This window comes from Megalobrama amblycephala, linkage group LG3, assembly GCF_018812025.1.
Source record: "Megalobrama amblycephala isolate DHTTF-2021 linkage group LG3, ASM1881202v1, whole genome shotgun sequence".
NCBI classification, from domain to species: Eukaryota; Metazoa; Chordata; class Actinopteri; order Cypriniformes; family Xenocyprididae; genus Megalobrama; species Megalobrama amblycephala.
The window spans coordinates 19625462-19641108 of NC_063046.1; the positions used below are offsets into that span (position 1 = coordinate 19625462).

Sequence of the window (15647 nt, forward strand, 5' to 3'; positions counted from 1 at the left end):
GAGACCCATGATTGACAAGAGGGAGAAAGAAACAAGAAAGAGATATTCACATCTGCATTTGTTAATAAACTATTAAAAAGAGAAGGTAAAAAGACGTCAGCTATCAAAACAGAAAAAAATAGGCATGCAAGAAAGATAAAAAGGGAGCAAATCATTCATATGACACTGGAGGGCTCTATATGTTGGTAAAAGCAAGCTTGAATCACGACACACCAACTACCATGTGAACAACTAACCACATTAAAGCAACATGAAAAGGGTTGAGCCCCCCTGCTCCCAATCTACCTACCAGGGGGCCAGCTAAACGACAGGGTTACACTGTGATCCTTATGGACATGATTAATGGTGGAGAGAAAGGGAAAGAGAAGGGAGTGATGGGAGGATGTCTGGTTCTGCTTATGGTCCTGGAAATGAGATTAAAGGGAAAGCTCCAAACAGATTGAATTGTATTTGCCATAATTGCTGAGAACAGCTTATGCAGGGCAGGCCACAAATAACAGACTCATAAAAACAAGACCTTGCAAATGAAGGGGGAGAGAATCGTTTAAGCTATCAAATATACAAAAATGTTAAATTAATTAGATGTGGTATGAGTTTGGAGCTTTAGAAAATGACCTTTAGCATCTTTACTGGAAATACAAATGACAAAATGAAGGGGAACACAACATTGATTCTGTTGGAGTGTTACAATTTTTACTGACCTTAATATAACACAAAAAAACAAAACAAAAAAAACAAAACAATGACCTTTATTGAAAGAAAAATATTCTTTCCTTTGTATTTGTAAACCTCATTTTGTTTCAAAGGTAAGTTAAATGCTAAGGTACAAATCAATGCAAACCACATGAGGAAAAAAAGCTCTCAATCTTGATCTGATTGGATTTAAAGTAACAACATGTGTGTTCACTTCAAGAAGAGTGAGAGGGGCTGGAAAGGCCTGCCAAAGGCAAGGTTCACTTCAAGACACTCTGAGACAACTGGGATTAATCTTTTTCATTTGCACACAGTCAGTTTAGTCTAAAATAGGCACTTTTATTGATGTTAGACTCAAAATTTTGCAAAACAAAAAGAAAAAAAAAGGAGAGAAAATGTCTATGAAGGAAGCGCACAGACTAACTGATAACCATAAGAGCACAGTTAGAATGTAATACTAATAAATAATGAAACCATTACAATTAGTCATTCCCAACAGAGAAAACCAATAGCATCCGTTAATTCCAATCAAACTAAATGGTACAACAGTGGTGTTTTTAAAATAAATTAAATCAATCCTGGAAAGCCATGGTTAGGAACTCTAATTCATTTTAGAGTATCTGATTGGAAACTCAAAGGATAATTTGACTTGGTGACAGTTTAGATGAAAAAAAAAAAAAAAAAAAAAAAAAAAAAAAGATCCACAAAATATAAAGTATGTCAGTATACAGTCATGTTCTGAAACCTGAACAGATTATTGTGCCTTTCCATTCCAGTCCTGCTGAATTCTGTAATAGATACCACAAACATGGTGTTCATTAATCAAAAGTAGTACAAAGCCATGTAAAAGGTGATATATCAGATTTGGGAAGCATCAAAAGGGAGAATTCCTAAATGCATCACAATCTCCTACACAAAAGCACACATCAAACTTGGCCAGCCAAGTCACACCACTAGATGGCGATATCAGCCAGGATACAGAAACATGAAGGATAGAGTGTTATGAAAGTCCTCAGTGTTAAACGTTTTCCTCATACAATCATTTATGAGACGTGGTCTGCTGTTGTCACTGCAGAAGCAAAGCAATTTTACATTAACACTTTACTAAAAGAACTACTCCATCCTATATCACCCAACCCAATAGACACTCACTGACTCAAATACACCACCCGCATTTGAAACAATGATCCAGTGTATGGACATGGGCCCCGGGCAAAACTGCAAAACATATGTGTAAGATGAAGCTGCAGTGATGTGCTCTGATCTTTGGAGTCCAAAACAAGTGTACAAATGATGTTTACTGTGGTATCAGAGCTGTGCAATTATGCTCTTACTCTATACTGTATGAGCATAAGCTTACATGTGATAAAATGTAATAATATCACTGTGCAGGACTGCATGATATTCAACCACTATGCCACTGGCATTTCATAAAACATAGACGGCCCAGGAACTGCCTCAGTGCCCACCACTCCACTCAAGCCTTAAAGCTAATTTCCCTAGTGTTGAAAGATCTGTTTGCCCTAACCAGGTCATTACTTTAACCACTGAAGAGGACACAGTAGTGCTGGACTGAGAACAGCATGTTAAAATCTCTCTAAAGGGATGCGTTTCTCATTAATAAACCACACACGTAGCTTAGATCGAGGCTATAAGAGAGGAGGGAGGGAATGTTCTTCTTTAAACTGTAGTTAGGTTATTTCAACATGAAATAAGGAGGTACATGAGACTCTCTTAGTTAAGCCAATATGCTTCGTTAAGATTAAATCATTATCCATTGCCTCTCATGTTTATGATTTATGTGTTTTTGGATGAGTTTAGATATCCCTAGTGCTATATTTAGTATTGTCACTAGGCACATCTATATTACAGATACTTAAATTCATACTGTTAGTAGCTACACACAACACCGAACCTAATCAGAACATATCAAATGTTACAAAACGTGACTTTGAGTGAAGTACACCAGAGCAGTATCAAACCGCACTGAGCTGAATGGGAGGTTACTGTGTGAATGATGAATTGGAGTCAGTGTGGTCTCAGTGTGTTGAGTTCAACACACAAAACCTTGTCTCATTCGAATGATCTGCAGTAAGGCAGCTTGGACATCTTCATCCATGTGACCCTGAAAGAAAACAAGAGACCGGTATTCAGTCAAATCCATTCAAATCCATCTTCAGAATTGCAACTACAGGCGGTGGTGACCTGTACACTGTAACATTATTATGAACTTCTGAACTTCTTATTATAACAGTACTGTTGATCTCTGCATGTCATTTATGACCCAAGAGGTCATGATGAATGGCCTTGTTAAATGAGCAAAATAAAAGGAAATGCTACTGCAAAAAAAAAAAAAAAAAAAAAAAACCTTCACACTCAACACACATTTATACACAATTACCTGTGCTGCACTGAGAAGATGAGTTCGATAAATTGAAACCACTTCTCTATGTTGCCTCTCAGCATCCTGTTTAGATGGAAAAAGATGAGACATTTCAGGCAGTGTTTTACAAGCTTCATATAATAAGGTCTTGCAAGGTTAGATGGTCGAGTTTGTAAACACAATGCACCCTCAGTAACACAAAATACTACACAACTGATGCATATATTCATAAACAACATGAAAGTAAAGAAGGGGGTGGGACACATTGGTTTCATCTAAACCTACATCAGGGGTTGGGAATCTTTTTTCACCAAATTTTTCATTAATGTATTCTTTTCTGTATTTATTCGTACTGTAAGAGCCAATTCAATAAAAACAACTTTATTTACAGTTGTGGCCAGAATTATTAGACCCCTTCATAAATATGATCAAAGATGACTCTAAAAATAAATCTGCATTGTTTATCCTTTTGATCTTTAATTTATAAAATTAGCAAAAATCGAACCTTTCATTGAAGGAAAAGAATTGAAAGTGGGGGGGAAATAACATTATGAAATAAATGTTTTTCTCCAAAACACGTTGCCCACAATTATTAGCACCCTTTTATTCAATTCTTTTTGCAACCTCCTTTTGCCAAGATAACAGCTCTGAGTCTTCTTCTATAATGCCTGATGAGTTTGGAGAACACCTGAGAAGAGATCAGAGACAATTCCTCCATACAGAATCTCTTCAGAACCTTCAGATTCCAGCTCCATGCTGGTGCTTCTTCTCTTCAGTTCACTCCACTCATTTCTTTAGGGTTCAGGTCAGGGAACTGGGAAGACCATGGCAGAAGCTTCATTTTGTGCTCAATGACCCATTTTTGTGCTGGTTTTGATGTTTGTTTTGGATCATTGTCCCGACGGATGATCCAACCACAGCCCATTATAAGATTTCTAGCAGAAGTGGTCAGGTTTTGATTTTTTATCTGTTGGTATTTGATAGAATCCATGATACCATGTATCTGAACAAGCTGTCCAGGACCTCCAGCACAAAAATAGGCCCACAACATTAAAGATCCAGCAGTATATTTAACCATGGACATGGGGCACTTTTTATCCATGTGTGCACCAAAACCATCTGGTGGGTTTGCTGCCAAGAAGCTCTTGTTTTAGTTTCACCTGACCATAGAAGCCGGTCCCATTTGAAGTTCCAGTCTTGTCTGACAACTGAATATGCTGGAGATTGTTTCTGGATGAGAGCAGAGGATTTTTCTTGAAACCCTCCCGAACAACTTGTGGGGATGTAGGTGCTTTTGATAATTTTTTTTTTTAGGCTTTCTGAGACTCAAGACTCAACTAATCTCTGCAATTCTCCAGCTGTGATCCTTGGAGAGTCTTTGGCCACTCAAACTTTCCTCCTCACCACACATTAGGACGATTTAGACACACATCCTCTTTCAGTCAGATTTGTAACATCTTTAGTTAATTTGAACTTCTCAATTATTGCCCTGATGGTGGAAATGGGGATTTTCAATGCTTCAGCTATTTTCTTACAGCCACTTTCTATTTTGTGAAGCTCGACAATCATTTGCTACACATCAGAACTATATTCTTTGTTTTTTCTCATTGTGATGAATGATTAAGGGAATTTGGCCTTTGTGTTTCCTCATGTTTATACTCCTGTGGAACAGGAAGTCATGGCTGGCCAATTTCATGTTCATGATCACCCCGGTGAGCTAAAAATTTTTAAATATGAATGGGAATATACTTCAGAGATATTTTACTCATAAAAAATTCTAGGGGTGCTAATAATTGTGGGCAATGTGTTTTGGAGAAAAACATTTATTTCTTAATGTTATTTCCCCCCCACTTTCAATTCTTTTCCTTCAATGAAAGGTTAGATTTTTGCTAATTTTATGAATTAAAGATCAAAAGGATAAACAATGCAGATTTATTTTTAGAGTCATCTTTGATCATATTTATGAAGGGGTCTAATATTATCTCATAATTTGGCAGCAGGTATATTAAGCTGCTGTCACTTTAAGACCTGACGCACAGATCCATTATACTGTTACACATGCGTTTTCTTTCTCAACTGTTTACATTCACTGACTGCGTTATATTCACCAATATTCACCAAGACAGGCATTTTGACATTATTTTGTTTGTATTTGACTGTTTAAGCACAATAAGCAGCGGAAAAACACTCAATTTAGTACTGAGAGGTGGCTTTATGTGCGCGCACTTTGGGTGTGAGCACAAAATCTGTGGGAATGTGTAAAATGATGCGCAATCCCAAGCAAGCCCTGTAATACCAACAACCAGAGCAAATAAAAGGAGTGAGTAAAGGGAGGCAGGTTCGTGTGTCAACTCGCTATCGTAGACACGAGAGAGTGAGAAAGCGCAGCTGGTATCATGTATCTATTCAGCGGAAAATGAGTATTGGAAGCGTTTCAGATATTTCAGGATCAATATTTTTGACACTTAGTTTATTCTTTCAGATGCCTTTTTAAAAGATTACAATTGAAAAATGTATATATTGTATATAAAATTCAACCCGCCAAAGTGGCTAGTAGGAGTGACTGCATTACACGCCACAGCTGAAATCCACCCGCATTTTTTTCAGAGAAATTATCGATCATTTTAAACCTACCTTTTGTCCTAATGATATTCTCCCTCCTCGTTTATTTAAACAAATTTTCGATATAGTTGGGCCATGTCTTGTGTCTTTTCTGAACAAATGTTTTTGTGCAGGGACTATCACTGATAGCCTTAAAGAAGCTACTGTCACACCTCTTCTCATGAAACCTTCACTTGATGATAGTGATTTCAATCATTTTCGACTCTTCCTTTTCTTACTAAAGCTTTGGAAAAAACTGTTTTTATTCAGCTGCAGTCTTTTCTTAGCTCTAATCACATTTTTGAAACTTTCCAATCTGGTTTTAAGCCTTTACACAGCACAGAGTCGGCTTCATTACGGGTTTTTAATGATATACTGTAAGCGACTGACTCTGGTGAATCTGTGATCTTGATACTCTTAGACCTAACCTCGGCTTTTGATACAGTTGATCATAATATTCTCCTGTCCCCGTCTGGAAAGTTCTGTGGGCATTCAGGGAACTGTCCTCAGTTGGTTTAAATCTTATTTGATGAATAGAAGCTTCTCTGTTAGATTAGGTAACTTCTCTTCATCAACTACTCAAGTCTCTTGTGGAGTACCGCAGGGTTCAATTCTTGCACCTATTCTCTTTTCTCTGTATTTACTTCCTCTGGGCTCCATCTTCAGAAAACATGGTGTATGGAGATGATACCCAAATCTATTTACCCCTGAAACGTAACTCAAATGCTGCTCTGAAATCTCTTTTTGTATGCCTAGATGAAGTGAAATTGTGGTTCTCTCAAAATTTTTTGTTTGTGAATGAATCTAAAACCGAGGTTATAGTCTTTGGCCCCCACCATAGCTCTGGGATCAAAAACATCGACCTGGACTACCTTACTCCTTTTGCCTCATCCTGCATTAAAAACTTAGGTGTTTTTTGGGACCAGAACTTCTCATTTGAAAAACAAATAAACTCTGTAATTAGTTCTTGTTTTTGTCAGCTACGTCTCCTCTCTAAGATTAGATCCTCACTCTCCGAAAAACCTTAGAGATTGCGATCCATGTGCTTATTACATCTCGCTTGGATTACTGCAATTCTCTTTATTATGGTATGTCCAAATCCTCTATTGCCCGTCTTCAACTAGTGCAAAATGCTGCTGCAAACTTTCTCAAAAGAAAACGCAAATTTGATCATGTTACCCCAATTTTAAAATCATTGCACTGGTTACCTGTACATTTTAGAATTGAATTTAAAATTCTTCTTTTTGTTTTTAAATCCCTAAATAACCAGTCACCAAGCTATCTGTCTGAGCTACTCCACCCCTACAATCCCACTCGAAATCTGAGATCTGGTGATAAGAGAGAGTTCTCTGTGTCCCCAGATCGCGATTAAAGCAGAGAGGTGATAGAGCCTTTGCTATCGCTGGCCCCAGGCTGTGGAACAGTCTACCAGCCCATATCAGATCGGCACAGTCTATAACTATTTTTAAATCTTCTCTTAAAACTTACTTTTTTTCTTTAGCTTTTAATTCAGTATGAGTATATTGTGTGAATGTATGTATCACTTTGTATTTTCTTTTTTCTTTTCTTTTTTCCTTCGCCTTATTGTTCAGCACTTTGGTCAGCCATGTTTGCTGTTTTTAAATGTGCTATATAAATGAAACAACCTTGAACCTTTTTATGCTCCTCTGAATTCGTACTTTTCGCTATTTTTACAAACTAACAAGGCAGCTGCTTGTACCTGAGCACCAGAGGTTGCCAAGGCTATGTTCACACAGCAATAGAATATGGATGGTCAGTCTTGTATTTGACTCCTTAATATGGTTAAGACTCCTTAATAAAAGCAACACGGAGGTGAACGCCGGTTCAACACATAGTGTTGGCGCGCGAGTGGTATGCCTTGCGTCTTCACTAAACTTTGTCAGTTGTATTTGTTTTAAAGGTCCCGTTTTTCGTGGTTTTTTGAAGCTTTGATTGTGTTTATAGTGTGCAATATAACGTGTTCATGTTTCGCGTGTAAAAAAAAAAAAAAAAAAAAAAACAGTATTTTTCACATCATTTACTTATCTGTATACCGCTGTTTCCACTGTCATAAAAACGGGCTGATGACTTCCTTGTTCTATGAAGTCCCTCCTTCAGAAATACGTAACGAGTTCTGATTGTGCCAGCGGTTCCTGTGTTGTGATTCGACAGCTCTGAGCGCACCGTGCCCGGAAAGGTCACGCCTCTTACCATAACGTGGAGATGCACGCGCTCAGTGTTATTGTAAACATGTCTTTAATTTTACCCTATCAATTTGAGCCGGAATCAGACCCGGTGATTGGACTGCGGGATGAAAATAACAGCGTTTCGACGACATGGCGACAAACACACTCTACAAACGCAACTCTTGTGTATTCCTGTGGGCGGAGGTTAGTCAAAAAACTGTTTTATTGACGTCATTAAAGAAGGAAGTAGAGGGATGTAGTCCAAACTGGCCGTTCGATGTAGGCGACTTCTGTTAAATAAAATATCTTCCTTGGCATTGAACTTTGAGCTTTAAAATTTTACAGATTTTATTTATACTCTAACAACAACATTACACACTAACTAAAGTTTGAAACATGGGATCACGAAGAACGGGACCTTTAAGGTTTGCCAGTTTGGACATTCAAGCATTTTTAGACGATTGGATGTATACTATTTCGAGCTATCATGCTCGCACAGTTGCATTGTGGCATGAACACTCAGACAAACAGTAGCTTTGAAGATCGTGCGCACAGAGAGGATCGCAAAATCTAGTTGTCAGCGCTGTCCTGTGATTTATCACTAAAGTAGCTTAGAAACTCAAAAAAAAATTTTCTACTTTTGAAGGAACCATTTACAACCCACAGCTTCACAATTAATAGAGAGATGGTATGATTAATTCACACATCCAATCGCTCTCATTACTGGTACTGTGCTGATTTATCTGTATCTGATTTACAACAAGCAAAAATCTTTAAGAAATGTTACGAACCATAGATAAAATAACTGCTGATAGTGAGCTGTTATGTCAGATCACTCTTTCAATAGGAAAAAATATCCCACCTTTAATAGTCAATCATATTTATAGTACAAACCTTGTCAGTGAACTATGAGGGCACAAAAAACCCAAACAAATAAAATAATCGTTCATCAGTCGTAATCGAGGTAAAATGTTCAATTAATCGAGGTTTTGATTTTAGGCCATAATCGTCCAGCCCTATTAATATTATCCTGTTACTGCTGAAATAACCTGAGAAAGAAATCGCTCCCTCAGTCCATTCCATCATCTATCAGTCCCAGTTTTGTTTTGTTTTTTTCCCCATAGAATAGAAGGCTCTAGAATCTATTATAAAAGCAAGTAAGTCAGTAAGTCAGTGGGTGTATTTTTTTAGTCCAAGGTCGATGGCATGTCATATTTGTGGGCAATTATAAACAAATCCACCGGTATGTGCATACAAACAGAGCTACTCACAGCCAGCTGCTGCTGAAGGCTCTTGACCTGGGCTTGGAGTGTGTCAATGTGTTGAGTCTGTCTCTTGTTGGGCGTGTTGCCAGCATAAGCCAGCTGGGATAAGCCATTCAGAGCCTGTTTCAGCCTTTCAACATCTGCCAACAGTTCTGTGATCTGAAACAGAGAACACCTTGCTTATAATCAGACAAAATATCAGGCACTTACCGAAAAAGCAGTTCCACATAACAAATTAGTATAACCTTCTCACCCTTTTGTCTTTAAGCTCAGTCTGCTCCGAGGATGCTTGAATCCTCTTCTGTAGTTCTCCAATGGTGCTGAGTGATTCCTCATATCTCTCTTTCAGATCTCTGATCTCCTTCTCAATGGAGGCGCTCTTTATCTGCAGGGCCTCAGTTTCTGCTCTAGCCCTCTTTTCACCTTCCCTGGCCTCGGTTGTTTCCCTGTGCAGATCCTCATATTGCTCATCCAGTCCTGACAGCCGATCGCCAAGTTCACACACCTTCTCCTCCAGCTTGTGCTTTTCAGCTCTGAGCTCGGTCACCTGCTCTTCATAGCTGCGGAGGTCATCGAGAGCGTGCGTGGCCCTGAGGAGCTCAGTCTGCAGAGTGGCTACGTCCTCAGCCCTCTGCGCACTGGTTTCTTCCTCCTCCCGCAGTGCCAAGCGAAGCTTGTTGACCTCACGCTCCAGAGCTTCTTTAACTTGGCTATACTGGGTCTCGTCACAGCTCTGACTCTGGAGTTGTTTTTCTAGTTCTTGAACACGCTGGACTTCCAGTTTATGAGCTTCATGTAAGCACTTGCACTCCTTCTGTGCTTCCTGCAGGCTCCCACTCAGAGAGCTCTGCATGGCCTCAAACTGCTCCAGATGGATATACTCGCTGTTTAGTTTCTTCTGGAGACTCTGGATCTCAGAGTTGCACAATGCGTTTTGCTCCTCTAGTTCGGCCCGCTGGATTGTAACCTCTTTATATTGCTGCTCTAGCTCCACCAACTTCAGACTCAGATCCTCCACCTGGCCCTTGCAGCGGTCCTCCACTTCTTTGTACTTCTCGCTGGACAAAAGCCCCATCTGAAGTTTCTGCTGCAGAGACGCCATGTCTTCTTTCAATTTTTCATTCTCTAGTCTTTGGCTTTCCCCTTTGGTCTTTTCATTATTGTAGATCTCCTTCACTTCAGCAAGTTTATCTGCCAAGTCCTTCAAAGTGGTGTTGAAATAAATCTCTTTTTCCTCCACAGCAGTCAATGGCACAAACTTCAACTGCAATGCCTCTTGAATAGTATCCAACTCTTTCTTCTGTGCTTCGATTTCCTCGTGTAGCTTTGATGCACTCTCTTGAGCACACTGGTACTTTGAGTTGGCATCTCTAGCTCGTCCCTCTGCTTCTGATAAAGCTTCACTCATTGTACTTTTGAATACCTCATGTTCCACAAGGCTGATATAATCATTTTCTAACTTGGCCTGCACATTCTCAAACTCTTCTTTCAACATAGCATTTCCTTCTTTCGCCTTCTGTAACTCCTCGCCCCGAACTTTACAATCATCCTCCAACTTTGCGATTTCAATCTTTGCCTTCTCCAAAGCCTCATCTAACTCCATCCGCACTCTCTCATACTCCTTCTTTGTGACAAACTCAATGTCAAAGCTCTTCTTCAGTGTTGCTTTTTCAGCTGCCAAAATCTCAAGTTCATTGACTTTCTCCTGGTATTTATCCCGAAGACTGTTAAGATCTCCTTCCAGTTCTGTGTTGCGTTCTGTTAGTGCAGCCATCTCACTCTCATAACGTTCACAGGGGATGTACATGCTCTTCAGGTTGGTAATGTTCTCACAGAGAGAGGTCTTCTCCTCCTGCAGCCTCTGTATCTGCTCCTCAGCATGTTTTCTCTTCTCCATCTCCTCTGCCAACCTAACCCTCAACTCCTCCACAGCAAGTCCCATAGACCTCTTCACCTCCTCGTGGTTTTCTAAACTCACAAACTTGGTCTTCAGATTGTTGCTGAGTTCCTGCAGCTCCTCTTTAAGCAGTTCTCTCTCATCCTCACCCTCCTCCACTTCACAAATTAATGACTGACACTTTGCAGTGACATCAGCAAGTTTCTTCTTCAAGTTTGAGCTTTGCTCCTCCAGAGCAGCCCGGACTCGTTCGTGCTCTTGCAGGGGGACAGTTTGTCGGTCGTCCATCGCACGGTGGAGCTCAGCCACTTCCTCCAGTACACGGTCATAATCTTCCCTTAACTCAGCCAACTGTAGCTCCTTCTCATCCACAGCATTGGTGAGGAGGTTCTTCATGTTGTCAAACTTTTCTCCTGGAACCATTGACGTCAACCTGACCTCTGCAGTCTTCACTTGACCCTCCATGTTTAAGAAAATTTCCTCCATGTCTTTATGGTCCTCTTGCATTGCACTCAGCTCTGCAGTGAGCCTCTCAACTTCCACAGCCAGAAGTCCTTCACTTTTTTTATACTCCTCCAATGCTTTCTCACTCTGCTTCAAATGGTTCCTGACCCGTCCAACCTCAGCAGAAGCTCCCTCATACTTTGCCTTCATATCATTCAGCTGTGCTTTGAGGTCATCAACAACTTGGTTATTGAGATGGTCCTTTACCGCCACCACATGAGCCTGAAGTTGTTTCACCTTTGACTCAGACTCCATCATTCGCTTCTGCACATCTCCCATGGCTTCCTCCAGCTCACGTACCTGCTGGTCTGACTCGCGTTTGATGGTCTCACACTTCTTGGTCAGCTCCTCGCACTCCTGGGACTTGCACGCTAGAGCCTTTTTGAGGTGGCCCACCTCCTCTTGTGCAGCCTCTTGCTGTCTGCGGACAGAGTCAAGCTCTTGATGAAGTGTGTCAGGAACACCAGCCACCGGCCGTGACAGCTCCAAAGGTCGAGACACAGATCGAGATGGTCCTGTAGGCTGCAAGATCTGAATTCAAACACAAGTGAGAATTATTAATCACATAAACATTCTGCCAGAATATTGAGTGGATAGTTACTCTGCCAAAGTGGAAAAGCCTGGAAAGAGCCTACCATTTTTATTTTTCACAGCTTTCTTTTTTCTCATTAGACAGGCACAGTCACAAGATATTAGGGAAAATAAATCTAGTCTGTAAAAAGGTTTCCTTTTTCCTCACATGGGTTCATACAAGGACTTAAAACTTTTAAAGAAAACTTTATCTAGGCCACATCCCAAGTCAGACATCTGATCCTACTTTAACAGGTGCATTTTAGCATATTTTTAAAGTGTGCAGTGACCTCTAACATAGGTGAGGAGTAAAGTCATCTCCGGTGCTAATGTGACAACAAAATTGCATCCACCACATCTGCCCAAAAGCTGAACCCAGGTATATTATGTCCCTCCAGAGAATAGAGCTAATAAATCATAAACCTGTCTGACACTGCAGGCTATGGAGGTTCTGAAATGAAACGAGAGAGAGCAACTTATCTGACTGCCACTGCCTCTCCTAAGCTTAACACCGCTGACATAGACAGTCTGCTCGCTGCATTACTGAACATAAGTAGGAAAAAAAGAAGCAAAATTTCCAAACCTTGGGAACCTTGTGCATGCTCAGCAAACCTTTAGAATCATTTCTTGATTTTACATTTAAGCATTTGCACTTGAAGTCTGATGCTGTTGTTGAACTCCATGAGCAAAATCAGCAAATTAATTGTAACCCTCTTAATTATTAAAATATATATACTCATGGACAATATTTAATATATATTACACGCACATTTAGGCATTTTGGACATTTAATTACTGATTGACAGGGGTTGGAATAAGGTCAGCAACTGAATTTTGAATTCAAATGAATAGTTTCATTTGAACACCTAAATTTTTTTAAAAAGTCCTTTGCTTGTTAAATTGCAGCACATAAAGACACTTAAGTGCATTTTTGTAAATGACCTCTGTTTGTATAAAAAAAAATGATCTTCTCTAGTAACAGACAGTATATGGCAGGACTTTAACAATAGACTTTAACATGTACATCACACAGAATTTTCTTTTAAGTACAGATAAAAACGTAACAGTAAATTCCCTCAGACATCAATCCTCTCATACTTCTGTGGTCACTCCACAACTGTTCCCTTAAAGACTCTCGTTTTCAAGTTCCTCCCAGGTGGCATGTTTTAAAGTTGGTTTACACCAAGTAAATGATACATAAAATATAATTCGTTTTTGGCTTCTTTAGAAAAGTTTTTAAAGAAATCTAAATTCACCTGAGCAGAGTCCAAGCTGTGTGACTGTCGAACTAGTACATTGTCTTTTCCTGCAGAAAAAGAACCCAGAATGAAAAAAAAAAAAAAAAAAAAACACACATGACTGTACTTACAGAAATATGAAATTTTAAACATCCCTACAATCAACATTATCTCAACATCAGCACAGTTTATATCGATGTCTCTAATATAAGGATGGCACTGTACTTAATCACAGTCTAAAGATTCAGATTTTAAAAGACAAAATCACCTTTGATCACAGACTGGCCAGGGTAATCTCCCTGTAAAATAAAAACAGATTTATTCATCATTTCATCAAACTTTAATCATGAGTATCTGGATCTGGAGTTAAAAAGCAGCAGTACTTGAGCATTTTGCAAAGATTTTCACTGACCAAATGGCTTCGCTGCTGGACTCTCACAGTCTCTAAGGCCCGCACTCCTTCATCCTTCTCTTTGGCAGAAAGTATAAGCTTCAGCTGTTCTCTCTGGTGTACAAAACAGATACACATGCATATTCAACAGCAACTCACACCCACGCTTAAAAAACCAAACCAAAAAAAAAAAAAAAAAAAAAAAAACCCTCAAATAAACCTCCACCAAAACTATGATAGCAATGGGAAGAAAAAGAAGGACAGTGGACAGTGTCATTGTCTATTCTCATGAAAATGAGAACAGAAAATGATACTAGGACAGAAGAAAGTCTCTTCCAGGACAACACATAAATTACCTCCTTGTGAATGTCCTCCACTGTTGACTTTTCCTGAAAAAGGAATGGACAGAAAGAGAGATAGAAAAAAACTTACATTACACAAGATGTCTGCAGAACTATTGCAAAATAACTACACAACTGCCTGCTCAGGTAAATACAGATGAGTATTTTGGTTTGAATTTAGTGCAGTGCTGAAAACACCTGTGCAAATAAATTGGCCAATTATGAAAAGAGTGAAGGAACACCTGGCTGAGCTGCTGCTGAAGCATGTTAACTTTATCCAGCAGCGTCCTCTGTTCCTGGTGGAACTTCTTTAGAGACTCCTGTTGGCTCTCATTCTTTTTCTCCAGGTCCTAGAAAACACAATTACAGGCACAGTCACTACATGCCCACTCATGTGTATTAAATGTACAGATCTTTTACGCATGTAAAAAACAGTATGTAAATGAACATGTAAATGGAACAGAATAAGACCCAGTATGAGTCCAGGTCTAATACTAACATTAAAAAGACAAACAATTTACTGGCAACAATCATGGAGTTGAATGGCCCTCACCTGTATGATCTTCTCATGGTTAGAGGTTTCAGAGGCCATCTCCACAGACTGCAACTGACACAGACAATAAATATCAGAATAAAATGATAAATCCAACAAAAATGGCCAGGATTACTAATATAATTTCAGAGTCCTTGGTATCTTTGTAAATCAGTGGAGTGGTTATGAATCTGAGAAATGCCACTTGCAACAATAAAATGTATTGTTATTTCAGTCCTAACAGATAGGCTAATATTATTTCTATACACTAGAGAATATGATTATTTAGATTATTCAAAACTGTGCTGTGGGTTGAGAAATAGCATATACTTTCATACACTTCTTACAAATCCCAATTAGAAACAAGAGGCTGCAGTTTACAGGTGCTGGTCATATAATTAGAATACCATCAAAAAGTAGATTTATTTCACTAATTCCATTCAAAAAGTGGAACTTGTATATTATATTCATTCATTACACACTGACTGATATATTTCAAATGTTTATTTCTTTTAATTTTGATGATTATAACTGACAACTAAGGAAAATCCCAAATTCAGTATCTCAGAAAATTAGAATATTATTTAAGACCAATACAAAGAAAGGAGTTTTAGAAATCTTGTCCAACTGAAAAGTATGAACATGAAAAGTATGAGCATGTACAGCACTCAATACTTAGTTGGGTCTCCTTTTGCCTGAATTACTGCAGAAATGCAGCGTGGCATGGAGTTGATCAGTTTGTGGCACTGCTCAGGTGTTATGAGAGCCCAGGTTGCTCTGATAGTGGCCTTCAGCTCTTCTGCATTGTTGGGTTTGGCATATCGCATATTCCTCTTCACAATACCCCATAGATTTTCTATGGGGTTAAGGTCAGGTGAGTTTGCTGGCTAATTAAGAACAGGAATACCATGGTCCTTAAACCAGGTACTGGTAGCTTTAGCACTGTGTGCAGGTGCCAAGTCCTGTTGGAAAATGAAATCTGCATCTCCATAAAGTTGGTCAGCAGCAGGAAGCATGAAGTGCTCTAAAACTTCCTGTATACAGCT

General features: G+C 39.2%; 1 protein-coding gene across 2 annotated transcripts in view; it reads right to left on the bottom strand.

The window, feature by feature from the left end:
* Nucleotides 1-730: 730 nt before the first annotated feature.
* uacab (uveal autoantigen with coiled-coil domains and ankyrin repeats b) overlaps nucleotides 731-15647 on the bottom strand; it is a 65742-nt gene continuing 50825 nt past the window's right edge. For both annotated transcript variants that reach the window (XM_048184487.1, XM_048184488.1), the window contains 10 exons: nucleotides 14623-14676; nucleotides 14312-14419; nucleotides 14085-14117; nucleotides 13750-13842; nucleotides 13606-13636; nucleotides 13356-13405; nucleotides 9382-12060; nucleotides 9135-9287; nucleotides 3095-3160; nucleotides 731-2818 (listed from right to left, as the gene is read on the bottom strand). In XM_048184487.1, coding sequence (XP_048040444.1) covers nucleotides 2747-2818; nucleotides 3095-3160; nucleotides 9135-9287; nucleotides 9382-12060; nucleotides 13356-13405; nucleotides 13606-13636; nucleotides 13750-13842; nucleotides 14085-14117; nucleotides 14312-14419; nucleotides 14623-14676 — 3339 coding nt within the window. In that variant the 3' untranslated portion in view covers nucleotides 731-2746. The remainder of the gene's footprint in view (nucleotides 2819-3094; nucleotides 3161-9134; nucleotides 9288-9381; nucleotides 12061-13355; nucleotides 13406-13605; nucleotides 13637-13749; nucleotides 13843-14084; nucleotides 14118-14311; nucleotides 14420-14622; nucleotides 14677-15647) is intronic.